Source organism: Pelobates fuscus, chromosome 3 (assembly GCF_036172605.1).
Source record: "Pelobates fuscus isolate aPelFus1 chromosome 3, aPelFus1.pri, whole genome shotgun sequence".
Taxonomy (NCBI): domain Eukaryota; kingdom Metazoa; phylum Chordata; class Amphibia; order Anura; family Pelobatidae; genus Pelobates; species Pelobates fuscus.
The window spans coordinates 152,667,101-152,689,125 of record NC_086319.1 but is presented as its reverse complement, the minus strand read 5'-3'; the positions used below and the strand labels follow the sequence as shown (position 1 = coordinate 152,689,125).

The window sequence follows — 22,025 nt, the reverse complement described above, 5'->3', positions numbered from 1 at the left end:
GGGACTATGTCCAGAAGAGTCACGGTTAGCATTGTTCCTAGCAAACTCGGCCCAGGGTAGTAATTCGACCCAATTATCTAGAGTGCTATTAACAAAACAACGCAAATATAATTCTAATGACTGGTTAGCCCTCTCAACCGTGCCATTGGTTTGGGGATGGTAAGAGGAAGAAGATGACAACTCAATGCCTAACTGTTTATTGAAAGCTCTCCAAAACCGAGAGACAAACTAAGAACCCCTGTCAGATACAATATTGTGAGGAATGCCATGCAGTCTGACAATTTCTCATATAAAAATAAGAACCAGGTCTTATGAGGATGGCAACTTTTTGAGTGTAATGAAATGAGCCATCTTGGAAAAGCGGTCAACCACCATAAGGATGGTGGTATAGCCATTAGAACTAGGAAGTTCTACGATGAAATCCATGGACAAATAAGACCATGGAACACTAGGAACGGGAAGTGGGTGCAACAATCCACATGGAAGTTCATGAGGTACCTTAGAAACTGCACAACTGAACAGGCCTGTACATATTCCTTAACGTCTTTCCTGAGAGAATCCCACCAAAATGATCTAAGAATCGCGGAAATGGATTTATTATTGTCTGGATGTCCGGCAGTCAAATTTTCGTGGAACACCCTCATGACATTTTTTTTTCAACCAATGGAACAAATAATTTATTCAGTGGTTTATTGCCTGGTGCCTGAGACGGGAGCCTCCATGATAGCACCAAGCAGAGGGGATAACAGTCAGGTGAAACAATAGGAGATGTCTCTTGTTCTTGTACTGATTCAGTGTCAAACTGCTTAGATAAGGCGTCTGCTTTCATGTTTTTGCGACCAGAAAGTTAAAGCGAGATAAGAACAAATACCATAAGATACCACCTGACTTCACCCCGCGCTGCTCAAGTTTAAAATATGTTATAGATTAATTTTGTCTACGAATGAATGTCGAGTGAAAGAGAGCATGTTTTATTTTGCTTCATTCTTTTTTTTTTTGTGATATTCCTTTAACCAAAAAAATGCTAATAAAAAAAAATAAAAAATGCTTTTATATTTAGCTAACTTAAACAAACACTATAGTGTTAGGAGCACAAAGTTGTATTCCTAACACTAAAGTGTTCCTCTGCCCGGCACTGAAATGGTTAAATAATACTCACCTAATTAAACAACACTCACCTAATTCCAGAGTTGAGATTCCTCGTCACTGGCTCCATCTCCACCTCATCTGACATCAACACCGAGGCGGTGCCTAATGTGCATGTGCAGCGAGCGCCACAAGCGCATTAGGCCTTCCCCATAGGAAATCATTGAATCAAGTGTTGTTACTCCTGTGTCTCCCTCCCTCCAAGTCAACGGTGCTACCATCAGCTCCACCACGCAGGCTCACTGCCTAGGTGTTCTCTTCGACTCCGATCTCTCCTTCAAGCCTCATGTTCAATCTATCGCCAAATCCTGTAATATCCATCTCAAACACATTGCAAGCATTCTCCCCTACTTAATGCCAGATGCGACTAAGGTGTTGGTCTATTCCACTATCCTTTCTCGCCTTGACTACTGTAATCCGCTTCTCAGTGGTCTTACGTGCTCCCAACTTGCGCCGTTACAGTCCATAATGAATGAGCGAGGCTCATCTTCCTGTCCACCCGCACCTCCCATGCCTCACCCTTCTGTCAGTCCCTACATTGGCTTCCTATAAAATATAGAGCTCAATTTAAAATTCTTGTTCTTGCTTTCAAATCTCAAGTATGTCCGTCTAGGCCCTTACGATCTGCTGAAGACTTACGTCTATCTTCTGTCCGTACTCCCACCTCTGATGCTCGCCTTCAAGATTTTTTGAGGGCTGCACTGTTCCTGTGGAACTCGCTTCCCTCCTCCGTTAGATGCTCACCCAGTATCCACTCCTTCAAAAAATTGTTAAAAACCCACTTTTTTTCATAAAAGCGTTTCAATTAAATTGTTAATAGCTCCTGACTGATTCTTCTTCTGCAACTGTCACTAGTCTAATACTATCCTTACATTTTTGTGTCATTTTACCCCACTCCCTCTAGCATGTAAACTCATTGAGCAGAGCCCTCAACCCCTCTGTCCCTGTGTATCCAACTTGTCTGTTTACAACTACATGTCTGTTCGTCCACCCATTGTAAAGCGCTGCGGAATTTGATGGCACTATATAAATATAATAATAATAATCAGTTGAATCAATGCTTTCCCATGGGGATTTTGAGGATGCCAAGCGTGAGGTTGTCCAGCATTTTTTTTCACAGATTCAAACTCTGTGAAACAGCATATTGCTCTCTGGTATACAGCCACAAGAGGCAGTTTTAGCACTACAATGTTTTGCATTATTGGGCTAAGGGGAACAGGACACTGCATAAACACCACTTCAATGAGATGAAGTGGTCTGGGTGCCTAAAGTGTCCCTTCCTATATTTGCCAATTCGGAACAACTCACGATTATAATAAAATTAAAAACTAACCATTTGCAGTGTTTGAGAGTATGATAAGCCCTGGTTAACTAGCTGACACATCACCATTCTAGAAAAGGCCTCAACCTTTGGTGGTGAGGGACCACAAAAGAAGCTATACCTCTACTGGACAACTTTCTTGTAATTGTAATGACTATCGTCATATTTTGCATTGTCATCTTTACCATCAAGATGTGTCATAAAACCATCAAATATTAAAAATATACACAATACAATGTTTTTGTAAACCATTCAGGAGTTTAAGACACTCTTTCTCGGTAATAATGCTGAGAGTTAGAACATAGAGGCATAAGTCTCACACTGCCACGAAGAGTGCATGTCTCATTTTGCCAATGAGGCTCTCACAGTGCGACTGAATACATACGTTTCATGCTGCCACTAAGAGCTCAGTAAGATGGCAGCATGAAATGTATTTTCTTGGTGGCACTGTGAGAGCATTGCTCTTGGTGGCAAGGTGAGACATGCACTCTTCATGGCAGTGTGAGACTTACGCCCTTGTACTCTAATTAACTCTATGTTCACTATCTCTGTAATGCAACCCCGTTAAATAGGAGGCAGTTTATAGTTTTAATCTTTGCTAAGAATGAGAAACTGAATGTGAACAACAAGTGGGAAGACCTAATTGTGCTAAATGTCATTCTTTGCAAAGTAGAATAACAAATACCGTGTGAAACAATTATTGTTCAAATTGTGTACTGAACCCCATTTACTACATGATGCCAAGTTGCCATGAGATAGTTAAATTGCATAAGAGCTATTTTTGTATGAGAAATATGTCTCCAAACGTGTGTATGCCAAAAGTGGTCCCAGTCACGGTGTGACTACACTGATGTCTTGCTCTCTCTTCTGCCAATTCAAGGCCGCATTCAGAGATTATGCCATGCTTGGCAGGAGTTGTGCACAGGGTACAGAGATTTGTCTTGGCACTTCTTTAGGGAATATATATTTCAGTTTGTTTACTGGATTTAACTGAAGCCTGCATTCTATCTACACATAATCCTCAGAGCATGCCCCCCACCCTATTATTCACCCTTGTAACCATTCCCACCTCCCACCAAGCACCGCCAGCCGCCCTTCACATTAACTTATTATTCTAAAGAGGTAATTTCAGCACAAAACCTCCATTCAGTGTATTCTCCTGTGGACAAAATACCAACATAGGCAAGCAACATAGGAGAACGGAAGGGAGTACAGTCAGCACATAGAAAGGATTCTGAGAAATAGATATGGACATTTTTTTCCCTGTGAAAAGAGGGAAGAACCATATATCATAATCTTTATTTTGTTTTTCAAAGCATCAAAATATTTTGCAATGCCATACTGCTGACACAACAAAGAAATTATTGACAGCATTACAGGGATGGATGCACAACGGAGGGTACAGTTAACTGTGAATAATTAAACCTCACAATGCGCAGCGTGCTATAACGTTGCATAGAAACACATCATTTTGTGGAAGAGGAGGGCCTTTTGGCTATTATTGGTCTGCACATTTTAATCTAGTAAAAAAGAAAACTGAAAAAAACTTTTAGGCATAGGAAAATATGTTTTAGAAACATGTACTTTACCTTCTCTGGTGAACAGAAATTAGTATCCTGTCCAGTGGTGCCTATCACTATGTGACTGGGTTGCTGGGCTCAAGGCAGGGGCTGAGGGGCATTTTACACCTAAATAAGGCAGGCACTACTTCATACACTGGGTACACTGCCTTACATTAGTATGTAGGAGGGTGCTGGGGGGCCATGTGGCAGGCACCGCTGTCTGTGTGGTGCCTATATAAAAAAGGAAAGACCTGGGGGAGCCAAATGGCAGGCACCACTATCAGTGCATGCCTGTCTATATTATGAGGTAGCCATCGGGGGGAATCTTTGTGACCCATTGGCCATGCTCCGTTTTAGTCCTCACTAATTGTGGCAGGCATGGCTGTAACATGAGGTGCCTGCCCGCGATCTGCCTCTCTGTGCACTCCTCGGCCAGATCCCCCTCGCACTGTCTGTAGCGCTTTTAAAAGGGACACTCCAGGCACCCAGACCACTTTTACCCATTGGAGTGGTCTGGGTGCCATCTCCCATCACCCTTAATCCTGCAAGTGTAATTATTGTAGTTTTTATAAACTGCAGTAATTACCTTGCAGGGTTAAGTCCTCCTCTAGTGGCTGTCTATCAGACAGCCACTAGAGGGACTTCCGTGTTCTTAAAACGACTTCCGTGTTCTTTAAACGACACTGGACGTCCTTGCCAAAATCCCCATAGGAAAGCATTAAATAATGCTCACACTTAGTTTTGTAAAGTCGTGAAATTTATTCCTACCAGTGGATGTAAACTTCAACACCTGAAATAAAAAGAGAAAAATACAATAGAATTTGATGTTTACGCATTTGAAGAAAGGTGAACAAGAATGATGTCCGTGATCTCTGCAGTTCCTGTCTTTCTATAAATGGGTTAATACTTGGCTTTCTGGCTTTTAACATTCTGCCAAGTTTCCAAGACAAAATTAGGAGAGGAAAGAAAAACTAGACAGGTCTGCATGAAATCAAACAGGCGCTGGTGGAAAGGGATTAGAATCTGTCCAGTTTCAGATAAAATGCCAGTTAGAGAACTAGAAACTCTATCGGTGACCTTCCTGTGGACATGGTACATATTTATATTCTCTGAGGTATAACTAGAAATTGCCAGAGAGACCCTTCTCGCACGCTACCCAAAATATTAAAAATCAGGCATATGCTTAGTCACACTATAACAGCTGCACATAGCTACATTTCAATAACATTACACAGCCCCTTTCAAACATCAAGTGACAAAACTGTGAGGCACAACACCTCTCAGACAGAGAGGGACACAATCTCTCAGATACTATGATAATGCTAGCAAATAACTTATATCAGCAACACATTTCCCTCAAAAAAAAAAGAAACATATTGTAACAACATTTTTTTGTCAAGTAACTGACTTTGCTTGTGCGTTTGGACCATCATAACAAATTGTTTGTATGCTTTAGTTTTGTGAGAAGCTTTTGTTTACGTTGACCTAGGACTGCATCAGGCCCTTTGCAAAATCAGGGTGCCCCTCAACACAGGGAGTGCAGAATTATTAGGCAAATGAGTATTTTGACCACATCATCCTCTTTATGCATGTTGTCTTACTCCAAGCTGTATAGGCTCGAAAGCCTACTACCAATTAAGCATATTAGGTGATGTGCATCTCTGTAATGAGAAGGGGTGTGGTCTAATGACATCAACACCCTATATCAGGTGTGCATAATTATTAGGCAACTTCCTTTCCTTTGGCAAAATGGGTCAAAAGAAGGACTTGACAGGCTCAGAAAAGTCAAAAATAGTGAGATATCTTGCAGAGGGATGCAGCACTCTTAAAATTGCAAAGCTTCTGAAGCGTGATCATCGAACAATCAAGGGTTTCATTCAAAATAGTCAACAGGGTCGCAAGAAGCGTGTGGAAAAACCAAGGCGCAAAATAACTGCCCATGAACTGAGAAAAGTCAAGCGTGCAGCTGCCAAGATGCCACTTGCCACCAGTTTGGCCATATTTCAGAGCTGCAACATCACTGGAGTGCCCAAAAGCACAAGGTGTGCAATACTCAGAGACATGGCCAAGGTAAGAAAGGCTGAAAGACGACCACCACTGAACAAGACACACAAGCTGAAACGTCAAGACTGGGCCAAGAAATATCTCAAGACTGATTTTTCTAAGGTTTTATGGACTGATGAAATGAGAGTGAGTCTTGATGGGCCAGATGGATGGGCCCGTGGCTGGATTGGTAAAGGGCAGAGAGCTCCAGTCCGACTCAGACGCCAGCAAGGTGGAGGTGGAGTACTGGTTTGGGCTGGTATCATCAAAGATGAGCTTGTGGGGCCTTTTCGGGTTGAGGATGGAGTCAAGCTCAACTCCCAGTCCTACTGCCAGTTTCTGGAAGACACCTTCTTCAAGCAGTGGTACAGGAAGAAGTCTGCATCCTTCAAGAAAAATGCAGGACAATGCTCCATCACACGCGTCCAAGTACTCCACAGCGTGGCTGGCAAGAAAGGGTATAAAAGAAGAAAATCTAATGACATGGCCTCCTTGTTCACCTGATCTGAACCCCATTGAGAACCTGTGGTCCATCATCAAATGTGAGATTTACAAGGAGGGAAAACAGTACACCTCTCTGAACAGTGTCTGGGAGGCTGTGGTTGCTTCTGCACGCAATGTTGATGGTGAACAGATCAAAACACTGACAGAATCCATGGATGGCAGGCTTTTGAGTGTCCTTGCAAAGAAAGGTGGCTATATTGGTCACTGATTTGTTTTTGTTTTGTTTTTGAATGTCAGAAATGTATATTTGTGAATGTTGAGATGTTATATTGGTTTCACTGGTAAAAATAAATAATTGAAATGGGTATATATTTGTTTTTTGTTAAGTTGCCTAATAATTATGCACAGTAATAGTCACCTGCACACACAGATATCCCCCTAAAATAGCTAAAACTAAAAACAAACTAAAAACTACTTCCAAAAATATTCAGCTTTGATATTAATGAGTTTTTTGGGTTCATTGAGAACATGGTTGTTGTTCAATAATAAAATTAATCATCAAAAATACAACTTGCCTAATAATTATACACTCCCTGTACACATTCACAGACAACACACACTGACACATAAATACAAAATGCCACAGCCACACACATTGCCATCTACACACATAAATATATTGCCATATACACAGACACTCATTTAAAAGTATTAAAGTAAAACTCCAAGAACCGTAACCATTCTGATTCTCCACTCCTGACGTCATTTTACACTAGCGAACAACTCTATAGTAGGTGCCTTGTTTCAATGAAGGCAATTTAATGGAGTATATACCATGGAGTTTCTTGTGTTATCTGTATATACTCAATAAAAATTATACAATGAAAAAAATCATATTCATTCTTAAATAGTATGACTCCATACAATAGGAGCTCCAGGGCACTCCTGGCACCAGAACCACTTCAGAAAGCTGTGATGGTTACCAGTGGAGGCTCATCCATAGTGGCAGTTAAGGCAGCTGCCCACCAGTTTTTGTTGCAAAAATAAAAAATAAACTATATCATACTTTTTTTCTGCTGGGTTTTTAACTTTTTTTATGTAAACTTACAACTCTATAGGTACCGCCGTGGGTACCGATTTGCCTCTCTGTGATCTCCCCGCACAGCTCCCTGTTTAATGAGGTTGATGGTACTGGCAAAATAAAAATCTTATTTGTGAAAAGGTCACTCTACTTACTATAACCACTGCAGTCCAATGTCGTGTTTATGGTTCAAAGAGTTTATGTGCACCACCCTACTGTTTTTTTGTTAAACTGTTCTTAAGATGCTTTGACAAAAAAGTGTCTCTCCCACCCCAAACTTGGAAGGCAATTTTGAGTTGTTTTTTTTTTGTGATACCATTTTGAAACTGTTTGACCACAAATGGTGTTTTAGTAAGGGCCATACTAAGACCTTTGGCAGAATGGAGTGGCCAACATAGGTTGTACTTGTTGCCAATTAGTGAAGATAAAAACATTGGGCACAGTTGCCTTAGCATTTTATAAATTAGTGTTACTCTTAAACACATTCCGGTTAAAGAAGCACAATACCATTAGGAATACAAATGTGTATTCCTTACGCTATAGTCTCCTACTAAATGCATAAGTGTCTGGCCCGTATTTCTGTAGTAAAAAAGCATTAGCATTTTAGACCTTTTAGTCTTTGCAGCGCTGCTCTCCTCGCTGCTTATCCTGCTTCTTTGGCTGAGATAATCAATCTTGATGATTTCCGCCAATCCTATGCCCCCATAGGAAGGCAAGGGAGCATGCACGGCAAATCGCCACACTATGCCAATCAAATTCTGCTCTAATAGCTACATTTGATTGAGAGCCAAGGAAAACAACCACTATAGGTGTGTTAACCCAATGAGACAGTAATGTTTTACATTACAGGGTTAAAAATAAAGGGCCACGGGGGGCAGAGCTAGCAGCCAAAAGAAGCAGACGTGTAGCAGGAGAGTTCTGTAACTTTAGGCCTATACAAGCGCAACAAAAGATAATCTTGACCCGAGACGCGACATACCTAATGGGGAAGAAGTTCAGACACCAAGGACCCGCAAAAGCAGCAGGTTCCCAGGACACAGGAGACCTTGTTCTCCGACCTAAGGAGGCCGAGGTAGTCCATGCGGCAAAAGAAGATAGCGACTCAGCCTCTGCATCCTCCGTTGAGCAGGTCATGGACAAACTAGATGAGTTCCCGGGCCCAGGGGGTCTACACCATCCCTCCTTTAATGAGGATAACGAGATGCCTTCCACTAAAGGGGACATCAAAGGCCTCCTGCAAAACATACCCAAGATGTTTGCAGCGGATCTCGCTGAAGAGATGCATACGGTGGGGAGAAAAGTTAAAGCAGTGGAAGAAGACCCAAAGAGCCTCACGGCGAGATGCCCAAGGATTAGCATATAATCCTCGGCACTCCACATGTCTTGCCTTTCTCTTTTCCTACGTGCGAAAGTATCATCAACCCTAAGACATGTTTGCCCAACCTAAACTACACATGAGCACTCTCTTAATGTACTTCCTTTATTTTATGCACTTTAAACATAGCATGTCACACTAACTGCAATCCCAGACTAACTAGTTATTAAAGGGAAACTCCAGTGCCAGGAAAACGATCCGTTTTCCTGGCACTGGAGGGTCCCTCTCCCTCCCACCCCCCAATCCCCAGTTGCTGAAGGGGTGAAAACCCCTTCAGTGACTTACCAGAGGCAGCGACAGATCCCACGTCGCTGCTTCCTCCTCCCCCGCCGCTCCTCCTTCTGCTTACGTCGGCCGGTGGGCGAGACTGATCTTGCCCGCCGGCCGAGGAGACCTAATGCGCATGCGCGGCAATGCACCCCATAGGAAAGCATTGAAAATGAATTTCAATGCTTCCCTATGGGGAATAGAGCGACGCTGGAGGTCCTCACACAGCGTGAGGACGTCCAGCGACGCTCTAGCACAGAAAACCTGTGCAATAGAGCAGGAAGTGTCCTTTAGTGGCTGTCTAATAGACAGCCACTAGGGGAGGACTTAACCCTGCAAGGTAATTATTGCAGTTTAAAAAAAACTGCAATAATTACACTTGCAGGGTTAAGGGTAGTGGGAGTTGGCACCCAGACCACTCCAATGAGCAGAAGTGGTCTGGGTGCCTGGAGTGTCCCTTTAAGTGCTCTCCAGACTACTCATATTGTTAAAATGTACGGCCACCTATTCTTGCTCCTCATTAAGATAGCCCACCCACAATGTGTAATACAACTCACCCTGTCGTATATAACACAAAAATATGCAAATATTAATATCACTGTTTACCCTGTGAGCATCTTGCATATATATTTAGAAATGTGCAGTTATTTCTATTGCTACTGTTATACTATGTGTTTTACCGCTCTTATTTCAGCGTATGAATGTTTGTTATCTGTGCACAACAAAAAGACAATACTTTGTGAGTCATTTATGCATTTTTGAACACCATTTTCAGCCCTTTTTACAACTTTACAATCAAAATTATATCAAATTATCCCAACAAACTGATGTCTATAAACAAGCTAGTTTACTTTGTCTGAGTATATAAATGGATGATCAAACAGGATGGAATGCTTCTAATTGGTCTCAAGCACTAATGACTCAGACCGTGGGAGCTGAATGTTAGATATAATTAGCACTGTAAACAGAGCAATACAGTATGCATTGAAGGGAAATCAGTCATCTGGATGGTTTTGCATGCCTTCTGAGTATGTGATGGCTCTACTGTGTCTGTTCAACATGTGTTTGAATGCAAGATGCATAGAGCCCATATACAGCTGCAGAGCTTACACACAATTTGCTAATTGCTGAACAGGTACTTTACACTTATGTATCAGAAAAATATCAAATGCTTCTAATTGTATCTCTTTAGGAGGGTCCATTAATCTTTGAAACAAAAATCTATTTTTACCTTTTCTAGAAGCACTGAATGTTTGGGGTGTGTAAGTAGCCAGGGGGGAGGACCTAATGTCCTCCCGCCTGGCCCCCACCCCTGAGCGCCGGGTGGGGGCCCTAAATTGGAATAAGGGGGGGACCTAGTGTCCTCCCCCTGGCCCCCACCTCTCAGCGGCGGGTGGGGGCCCTAAATACTAATAAGGGGGGGACCTAAGATCCTCCCCCTGTCCCCCACCCTTGAGCGGCGGGTAGGGGCCCTAAAAAAATATTGTCGTCCCCCAGGGGACTAGGGGTCCCCAAACCCCTAGTCACCCCCTCTCCCCCAATACAAATTATCCCCCTACCTACCCCCCTCACCCTAAAAATAATGAGGGGGGGACCTTTAAGTAAGTAACTGTAAAAAAAAAAAAAACTTACCATTCGATGTTTTCTTTCTTCTAAAATCTTCTTTTTTCAGACCTAAAAAAGGGCAAATAAAGAACCATAATAACCGACGCAATTATAAAAAAAAAAAAAAAGAATCCATCTTCACCCATGGAGGGCTCCGCGCAAACTGAGCTCTGCAGGCCGGGGGAAGGCTTATAAAGCCTTGCCCCACCCTGCAATTAGGCTCAGAGCACTCTGATTGGTGGGTGAAAGCCATCCAATCAGAGGGCTCTGACAGGTAAATGAAGAGACTGACAGGTAAGTCTCTACATTTACCTGTCACAGCACTCTGATTGGTTGGTTTGAAATCCACCAATCAGAGTGCTCTGTGTCATTTTACACAGCGTGGGAAAGTTCTTTGGAATTTTCCCACACTGTCTAATTTGACTCATAACTCTCTGATTGGTGGATTAAGAAATTGATATATAACCTGGCCAAGAGAAGATCTGGTCACCATGGATGTCAAGACCAGAAAACTACTCACTCAAATATATAATAGGGCCTAACACATGTGAAATATATCATAGTGGCTAGGGCCTGTGAAATATATAATAGGGGCTAGGACTTGTGAAATATATAATAGGGGTTAGGATCTGTGAAATATATCATAGTGACTAGGACCTGTGAAATATATAATAGGGGCTAGGACCTGTGAAATATATCATAGTGGCTAGGACCTGTGAAATATATAATAGGGGCTAGGACCTGCGAAATATATCATAGTGGCTAGGACCTGTGAAATATATCATAGTGGCTAGGACCTTTGAAATATATAATAGGGGCTAGGACTTGTGAAATATATAATAGGGGCTAGGATCTGTGAAATATATCATAGTGGCTAGGACCTGTGAAATATATAATAGTGGCTAGGACCTGTGAAATATATAATAGGGGCTAGGACCTGTGAAATATATAATAGGGGCTAGGACCTGTGAAATATATAAAAGGGGCTAGGATCTGTGAAATATATCATAGTGGCTAGGACCTGTGAAATATATAATAGGGGCTAGGACTTGTGAAATATATAATAGGGGCTAGGACCTGTGAAATATATCATAGTGACTAGGACCTGTGAAATATATAATAGGGGCTAGGACTTGTGAAATATATAATAGCGGCTAGGATCTGTGAAATATATAATAGGGCCTAGGACCTGTGAAATATATCATAGTGGCTAGGACCTGTGAAATATATCATAGTGGCTAGGACCCGTGAAATATATGAGGGGCTAGGATCTTTGAAATATATCATAGTGGCTAGGACCTGTGAAATATATAATAGGGGCTAGGACTTGTGAAATATATCATAGTGGCTAGGACCTGTGAAATATATCATAGTGGCTAGGACCTGTGAAATATAGCATAATGGCTAGGACCTGTGAAATATATAATAGGGGCTAGGACCTGTGAAATATATCATAGTGGCTAGGACCTGTGAAATATATCATAGTGGCTAGGACTTGTGAAATATATAATAGGGGATATGGACTTGTGAAATATATAATAGGGGCTAGGATCTGTAAAATATATCATAGTGGCTAGGACCTGTGAAATATATAATAGTGGCTATGAACTGTGAAATATATAATAGGGGCTAGGACCTATGAAATATATAATAGGGGCTAGGACCTGTGAAATACATAATAGGGGCTAGGACCTGTGAAATATATAATAGGGGCTAGGACCTATGAAATATATAATAGGGGCTAGGATCTGTGAAATATATAATAGGGGCTAGGACCTGTGAAATATATGAAAGGGGCTAGGATCTGTGAAATATATCATAGTGGCTAGGGCCTGTGAAATATATAATAGGGGCTAGGACTTGTGAAATATATAATAGGGGCTAGGACCTGTGAAATATATCATAGTGACTAGGACCTGTGAAATATATAATAGGGGCTAGGACTTGTGAAATATATAATAGCGGCTAGGATCTGTGAAATATATAATAGGACCTAGGACCTGTGAAATATATCATAGTGGCTAGGACCTGTGAAATATATCATAGTGGCTAGGACCCGTGAAATATATAAGAGGGGCTAGGATCTTTGAAATATATCATAGTGGCTAGGACCTGTGAAATATATAATAGGGGCTAGGACCTGTGAAATATATCATAGTGGCTAGGACCTGTGAAATATATCATAGTGGCTAGGACTTGTGAAATATATAATAGGGGATATGGACTTGTGAAATATATAATAGGGGCTAGGATCTGTGAAATATATCATAGTGGCTAGGACCTGTGAAATATATAATAGGGGCTATGACCTGTGAAATATATCATAGTGGCTAGGACCTGTGAAATATATAATAGGGGCTAGGACCTGTATAATATACAATAGGGGCTAGGATCTGTGAAATATAACATAGTGGCTAGGACCTGTGAAATACATCATAGTGGCTAGGACCTGTGAAATACATCATAGTGGCTATGAACTGTGAAATATATAATAGGGGCTAGGACCTATGAAATATATAATAGGGGCTAGGACCTGTGAAATACATAATAGGGGCTAGGACCTGTGAAATATATAATAGGGGCTAGGACCTATGAAATATATAATAGGGGCTAGGATCTGTGAAATATATAATAGGGGCTAGGACCTGTGAAATATATAAAAGGGGCTAGGATCTGTGAAATATATCATAGTGGCTAGGGCCTGTGAAATATATAATAGGGGCTAGGACTTGTGAAATATATAATAGGGGTTAGGATCTGTGAAATATATCATAGTGACTAGGACCTGTGAAATATATAATAGGGTCTAGGACCTGTGAAATATATCATAGTGGCTAGGACCTGTGAAATATATAATAGGGGCTAGGACCTGTGAAATATATCATAGTGGCTAGGACCTGTGAAATATATAATAGGGGCTATGACCTGTGAAATATATCATAGTGGCTAGGACCTGTGAAATATATAATAGGGGCTAGGACCTGTGAAATATATAATAGGGGCTAGGATCTGTGAAATATAACATAGTGGCTAGGACCTGTGAAATACATCATAGGGGCTAGGACCTGTGAAATATATCATAGTGGCTAGGACCTGTGAAATATATAATAGGGGCTAGGACCTATGAAATATATAATAGGGGCTAGGACCTGTGAAATACATAATAGGGGCTAGGACCAGTGAAATATATAATAGGGGCTAGGACCTGTGAAATGTATAATAGGGGCTAGGATCTGTGAAATATATAATAGGGGCTAGGACCTGTGAAATATATAAAAGGGGCTAGGACCTGTGAAATATATAATAGGGGCTAGGACCTGTGAAATATATAATAGGGGCTAGGACTTGTGAAATATATAACAGGGGCTAGGACCTGTGAAATATATCATAGTGACTAGGACCTGTGAAATATATCATAGTGGCTAGGACCTGTGAAATATATAATAGGAGCTAGGACCTGTGAAATATATAATAGGGGCTAGGACCTGTGAAATATATCATAGTGGCTAGGACCTGTGAAATATATAATAGGGGTTAGGACCTGTGAAATATATAATAGGGGCTAGGATCTGTGAAATATAACATAGTGGCTAGGACCTGTGAAATACATCATATGGGCTAGGACCTGTGAAATATATCATAGTGGCTAGGACCTGTGAAATATATAATAGTGGCTAGGACCTGTGAAATACATAATAGGGGCTAGGACCTGTGAAATATATAATAGGGGCTAGGACCTGTGAAATATATAATAGGGGCTAGGACCTGTGAAATATATCATAGTGGCTAGGACCTGTGAAATATATAATAGGAGCTAGGACCTGTGAAATATATAATAGGGGCTAGGACCTGTGAAATATATCATAGTGGCTAGGACCTGTGAAATATATAATAGGGGTTAGGACCTGTGAAATATATAATAGGGGCTAGGATCTGTGAAATATAACATAGTGGCTAGGACCTGTGAAATACATCATAGGGGCTAGGACCTGTGAAATATATCATAGTGGCTATGACCTGTGAAATATATAATAGTGGCTAGGATCTGTGACATATATCATAGTGGCTAGGACTTGTGAAATATATAATAGGGGCTAGGACTTGTGAAATATATAATAGGGGCTAGGATCTGTGAAATATATCATAGTGGCTAGGACCTGTGACATATATAATAGGGGATAGGACCTGTGAAATATATAATAGGGGCTAGGATCTGTGAAATATAACATAGTGGCTAAGACCTGTGAAATACATCATAGTGGCTAGGACTTGTGAAATATATAATAGGGGCTAGGACTTGTGAAATATATAATAGGGGCTAGGATCTGTGAAATATATCATAGTGGCTAGGACCTGTGACATATATAATAGGGGATAGGACCTGTGAAATATATAATAGGGGCTAGGATCTGTGAAATATAACATAGTGGCTAAGACCTTTGAAATACATCATAGGGGCTAGGACCTGTGAAATATATCATAGTGGCTAGGACCTGTGAAATATATAATAGGGGCTAGGACCTGTGAAATATATAATAGGGGCTAGGACCTGTGAAATACATAATAGGGGCTAGGACCTGTGAAATATATAATAGGGGCTAGGACCTGTGAAATATATCATAGTGGCTGGGACCTGTGAAATATATAATAGGGGTTAGGACCTGTGAAATATATAATGGGGGCTAGGATCAGTGAAATATATAATAGTGGCTAGGACCTTTGAAATACATCATGGGGGCTAGGACCTGTGAAATATATCATAGTGGCTAGGACCTGTAAAATATATAATAGTGGCTAGGACCTGTGAAATACATAATAGGGGCTAGGACCTGTGAAATACATAATAGGGGCTAGGACCTGTGAAATATATAATAGGGGCTAGGATCTGTGAAATATATCATAGTGGCTAGGACCTGTGAAATACATCATAGGGGTTAGGACCTGTGAAATATATAATAGGGGCTAGGACCTGTGAAATACATAATAGGGGCTAGGACCTGTGAAATATATAATAGGGGCTAGGACCTGTGAAATACATAATAGGGGCTAGGACCTGTGAAATATATAATAGGGGCTAGGACCTGTGAAATATATCATAGTGGCTGGGACCTGTGAAATATATAATAGGGGTTAGGACCTGTGAAATATATAATAGGGGCTAGGACCTGTGAAATATATAATAGGGGCTAGGACCTGTGAAATATATCATAGTGGCTGGGACCTGTGAAATATATAATAGGGGTTAGGACCTGTGAAATATATAATGGGGGCTAGGATCAGTGAAATATATAATAGTGGCTAGGACCTTTGAAATACATCATGGGGGCTAGGACCTGTGAAATATATAATAGTGGCTAGGACCTGTGAAATACATAATAGGGGCTAGGACCTGTGAAATATATAATAGGGGCTAGGATCTGTGAAATATATCATAGTGGCTAGGACCTGTGAAATATATAATAGTGGCTAGGACCTGTGAAATACATAATAGGGGCTAGGACCTGTGAAAAATATAATAGGGGCTAGGACCTGTGATGAGCACAACATTGTCTTGCATGACTAATTAATAAAATGTATGGTTGTTGCAGAGAGTAAAAGTTTAAAACCCTGTCTTGTGATTTTTTTTAAATATTCTTTACATAAGTATCAATACAAAAGCAGTGAGAAAACAAAAAATATATGACCTATTCTTTGTACTAGTTTAGCATTGGGAGGAAATAATGAAGTGAAAACATAGGAGGGAAACATCTGTAACATCTGTGTATGAATGGATGAGTAGCTAATATCAGGTAGTTAGAGTTGATTATATATAAATGGAAATTTAAGGTCTTTAAAGTGAAGTGGAAGAAGAATTGCAATGAGATGAGCGTACAGATTTGAGGTAATGTTTCACGATTCCAGGGAGGAGAGGAAATACAAATGTACCTGCTAAGAAATATGAGCCAAATAAACCAGAAGAAGTGACACCATACTGTACAGAAAGAACACCAAAGCTCAGTTCCCAGGGGGGACAGTAATCCCCAAGTCAAACAAATAAACAAACAATCAAGAGCGGGATAACAGTGTATGGTAGAAAATAAAATCCAAAGCTTTAGTAAGGCAGATTCCAATTACAAACATACAACATTTTGGCCCCTGTGCTTTAACCATGTATTATTATATAAATATGAAGAGAGACTGGCTAAGCATCCAATGCTACATAGGATTCATTAAGGTTTCCAACCACACGTGTTTTTCACCTTAAATATAGAGGAGGAGAGATATATTTTTTAAAAGCCACTTATCCTGTAATAAGTGATGGTGTCGGATAGTAGAAAAATGCTTAAACTACATGTTCTGTCTATGCAAGTTAAACAGCCTTAATTCAAAGGAAATTTGCAGGACTCGTCTAGACATATAAATATTCCAAAAATGTACTTTATCTTTATTTCAAAAGAAAATCAAGTCAGTATTTTCCTGTTTTATTTATTGTTTGCTTATTATATCTGCCTTACTCATTTTGGATGTTTAGTTACATCACTAAAAAGTCTCTGCCAGTTCACCATCACCCTACTATTGTTTTCATAAAAGAATAAAAGAGACACCATCATACACTGCATCTTGTCTGTAGCTTTCTTTGGAAAGTCATTGTTACATTGTTTTCCAAAGTTTAGACGTATCTTTTGCCCTTCATTCCTTTACGGAAGGAACACAAGGACACCCATTGTACAGACTGAGAACATGTGTCTTTCAAAAGCAGACAGAAGGAAAATGTATTCCTTATATTATTTCCTGTCGCAGTCATTTCTAGACACAGAGGGTGATGCTCACGGATGATACTTAAAAATCTGAATTTATTTTACCTATTTTTCTCTAGCATTTTTCCAATATTCATACAGAATAAACATTGTCAACTCCAGTAGTCACGTCACTCACGCTTGTCCAGCAATGGGAACCTTTACTAAAGTAACACAAGGGTATAATGCCAGCAGTGGTGGAACTCATGTAAATAGGGCCCTGGTGTAAAAATTATTTGGTGCCCCCTGTAGAGCAGGGGTTGCCAAAACATAGACACTCAACTGCTGTACAACTCCTGTGATGCTGTGCCAACTGTGGATCTTCAATTTGCCCATCCTTGCAGGGTTGTGTTCGCTGGCACTACCTGTGTGTGCTTTCTATATGAAGTAAACTGATCAGCCACAACATTAAAACGTAACTATTACGGGACTATTAAATTAATATGAGGCCCGCACCTATGAACAGCAAGGGAAAAATATGTAAAAAATATAAGGGTACCTGCTGTCACCCAACAAGCACCAACCCATGGGTGATGGGTGAGAGCTCTAACTATGCAAAGGGGGTTGGACATGCCATTGTCCACCCTCCTAAATTGCCCTCAAGTTCCCCTCCATAAATAATAAGCACCCTAAATAATAAAACCTGCTAATAATGAGGGGACCAATAATTCTAAATGTAAATTTTTACAATTAAAGGCTTTCTTAAATCTTAAAAACAAATCCACAATTCTACCGTTAAAATAAACAAGAAAGGATTAAATATGCAATGCAATAAAAATAATCCTTCTTCGCTCTGCGATGGCTCATGGAGAGTTTGTATGGTGGAAGAAGCCCGTATAAAGGCTTTCCCATGCAATGCAATTGTAGTCAGAGCTTTCTGATTGATTGGATTGACAGGAAAGACAATAGGCCTTCCAGTTTTATTATTACTATTATAGTCTCCACCCGCTAGTGGGATTGGGAGACTTAGTGTCCCCGCTGTTCGTTTTAATTAGAGAACCAACCCACTAACAATGGGTGAGGGTAAGGGGGGCATTAATCCAGGTCCCCTTTTCAGTTACTAGCCACTGGGCATTAATTTAGCATACATGCCCCCACTTGTGGCATTGTAAGTGGGGGCATGGGGAGGTGGATAACCTCCTGTGTACTAATATGGGGATAATTTTCGAAGCCCATAGGCTTGTTTTTTTTGTGACTAACAGGGTAAGTCATTAAAGTTTTATTTTAATATTTTTCTCAAGCAGCCAACCGGTTGGTTGGGATCAGTTTGAATTTTGGCTGCAATAAAATCCAGTTGAAATTTGCGAAAAATATTGGATATTGGATGAAAATAGACGATAATGTTCAACTAGATTTTGCTGATGATATAAAAATGTGGCTGCGTATTGTATAAATTACTGATTCAGGTTTTATGTGCTAACGTAGTATGTTCTGTGTTGTATAAAATATTTACTCAAGTTTTATGTGCTTACGTAGGATGTTCTGTGTTGTATAAATTATTGAACCAAGTTTTATGTGCTAATGTACCATGTTCTAACTACATCATGTCACTTAGAAGAACTGACTAGCATATAGCATAATAAATTCATATTAGTTTTTAGGTTTGTGCTCAAATCCTTCAAGAAGACACCTCTTCCTTGGTATATGCATTTGTTCTGCCTTTTTGACACACACATTGAGATTGTCTTGCATATTTTGTATTTCTCATGAGTGCTACGGCAGTATAACACCTAGAGCCACATAAGAGCCTGCTCGTTGTGGAACGGAAAAGGGGGCGGAGCTTTGAGGCAAATAAGGTATGTAAATAAAGGGATTTTAACCCTTTATTTACTGGAGGGGTACAAGGAGGGGAGATGTGCAGGGGGAGCAATAGTGCCAGGAACACAGCTTTGTGCTTTTGTAGAGTGCTTCAGTAGCACTATGTACATGGTTTCCTTGAGGGGGCAGGCCGTCAGTTATCTTTACCATCATATTTAAGGGCAAACCGCTCCTTATTCAGGTGAGACTGTCCCTTTGCCAGGTGGGTCTACCACTTTTATGGGCAGGTCCATAGAGATGGTCAGGCCCACCCGCTGTACAGTGCTTGTGCAGCTTGCTCTCTTCTCTGGCTACCTGCCTCCCATAAGGTTGGCAGGTATCTTATAGCTGCCTACATTGCAGGGCATAGTGGCATACTAATATAAATGTATCTAGGGTTGACTGATGACTTAATGGAGAAAACAAAACAGCTAGTAGTTGGATTTGAATATAATAATGTGTAATTTCCATTTGCAGGCGGAGTTCTCTGAGCTGAATCTGGCATCTTATGTGAATGGAGGCTGCATGGTGGATATGCAGGTGATGCGAAATGGTACCAAGGTTGTCAGGTAAATAATATGTCATGCTTCTATGGTCATGCGACCTTAACAAAAACACATGGCCCATGTTAATTTGTGTACAGACCAGGTGTTTTATATGTAACAATTCACAGAGGTTAAAGTTAACAATAATTATTGATATGTAAAATACATATTATGTAATACATATTAAATGCATGATTATTGTCGATGTGTCACCTATTCTTTTGATATAAGTGTTCTACATTATATAATAGAAAATTAAGTAGGTCAATAAGGAAGATAAGGCATGTGTGGAGTGTAAGTTTTAGAGAGAAATGTAACTGGTCCATTGATATTTATTTCTGAATAAGTGGGTTTTAATAATACCTTAAAGGAACACTATAATATTAGAATACAAACATGTATTTCTAACTCTGTAGTGTTCTACTCCCTGTTTAGATTCAGAGGCCCCTCTAAAAGTAATTAGGAAAAAAAAAGGTTTTCCTCATCTTTTTTCCAGCATTGAGACTTACTGCATGCTGCCACCTGCTCCACCTTTGATGACTTTGCACCGGGTGTAGTCACCTCTTTGTATTCATGTCCAATTAAATTAAATGCTTCTCATTGAGAAGCATTGGCGGCAAGAAGCGCATGCGTGATAAAAATATCACACTCTTCCAATTAAAGGCTTCTCATAGGGAGTCAAAGTAATGTCACATAATCAAATCTGACTAGGTTGTTGCAGCTGAAGCATTCCCTACGGCACTCCAGATGTTTTGGACTGCATTTCTCATGATGCTTTGCCAGCATTATGGCTGTGAGGACATTATGGGAGATGTAGTCCACAACATCTGGAGTGCCAAAGTTTACCTACCCCTATACTTGTGGATGTCAGGAAGACAATCACTAAAGGTATATTTAGCTCTGCAGTTACAGCTCATACAGCTATTTATTACAGCAAATTCTACCGTACAGCAATGTTTTACATTGCAGGATTAAAAAGACCACTGCACCCAGACAACTTCATTGAGAGAGATGCAAATATAGTGGCTCTTTAATCATGCAAAGTTTTCCAGGTTTTCCATCAGAAAAGCCAAACTCTAAGGAAGCTTGAAGTATATTTAAATATAGTCTTTAGCTAGATTCAGTTCAAACATTCTCAGTATAGTAGAAGCAGCACTCAGAAACCTATGAGAAGGCACTCCATATATGCCTGCAATGTAACCATAAATCCTGCAGACAGAGTAAACGTTGCACCTCATATTATTATTTACATTTATATACATATTCTGCAGCACTTACAGCTATGCAATGAAGTATAGACGTACAATGTAGTGTTGATAAAGAGAAGAGGTGAAGAGGGAGCTGCTAAAATGAACTCACAATCTAAGAGAAATGGAAAGAGGGACACAAAAGGATGAAAATCATAGTAATAATTGCTGAGGATGCACAGGTAATGTGTGGGGGGTGGGAGGACTGTTTTAATAAGATAAGTTAACCAGAAAGATGGCAGGCTTTCCAAAGCAGGTGTGCCTTTAGTGATTTCACAAAGAATTGGAGAAAGCCCAACAAGGCGGGTGGAATATTTAAAAGAAAAGATGCAGCCCTTGAAAAGTCCTCTAGATGATAATTATCAGAGGTTGATCTAACAGAGGACAAGAGGAGATCATTGGTGGAGCAAATTGAATGAGAAGGAGTTCATTTGTGGATTATTGAGGAAATATAATGTGGGTGGAGTTGTTAAGGGCTTTGTATGTTAATTTCAGTATTTGCAGGGCTGGCCTTTAGGGTGTGCTCTGTGCAGGTGCGGAGTGCACAAAAACTAAAGGGGCGCCCGACGGCCAACACAGCTCGCAAGTTAGGGTACCGTCATATTAAATTAAAATAATTCCTTTGTACACAGAGGGGAAGCAGGAATAATACCACTAGACATCCGGGTCCCTGGCCTCTCTCCTCCTCCTGGTGCTCATGATAGCAGGGATTGCGTGTATGTGACTGTTGTTACTTATACTATGAAAGTATGTGACTGGCTGTGTGTGACTGTATATGTAACTGATACAGTGTTCATATGACTGTGTAAATGTGTG

The 22,025-nt window shown here is 40.4% G+C and overlaps 1 protein-coding gene across 2 annotated transcripts in view; it reads left to right on the top strand.

The window, feature by feature from the left end:
* SYN3 (synapsin III) overlaps positions 1–22,025 on the top strand; it is a 457,322-nt gene that overhangs the window by 163,374 nt on the left and 271,923 nt on the right. For both annotated transcript variants that reach the window (XM_063447546.1, XM_063447547.1), the window contains exon 4: positions 19,895–19,986. In XM_063447546.1, the coding sequence (XP_063303616.1) occupies positions 19,895–19,986 (92 nt within the window). The remainder of the gene's footprint in view (positions 1–19,894; positions 19,987–22,025) is intronic.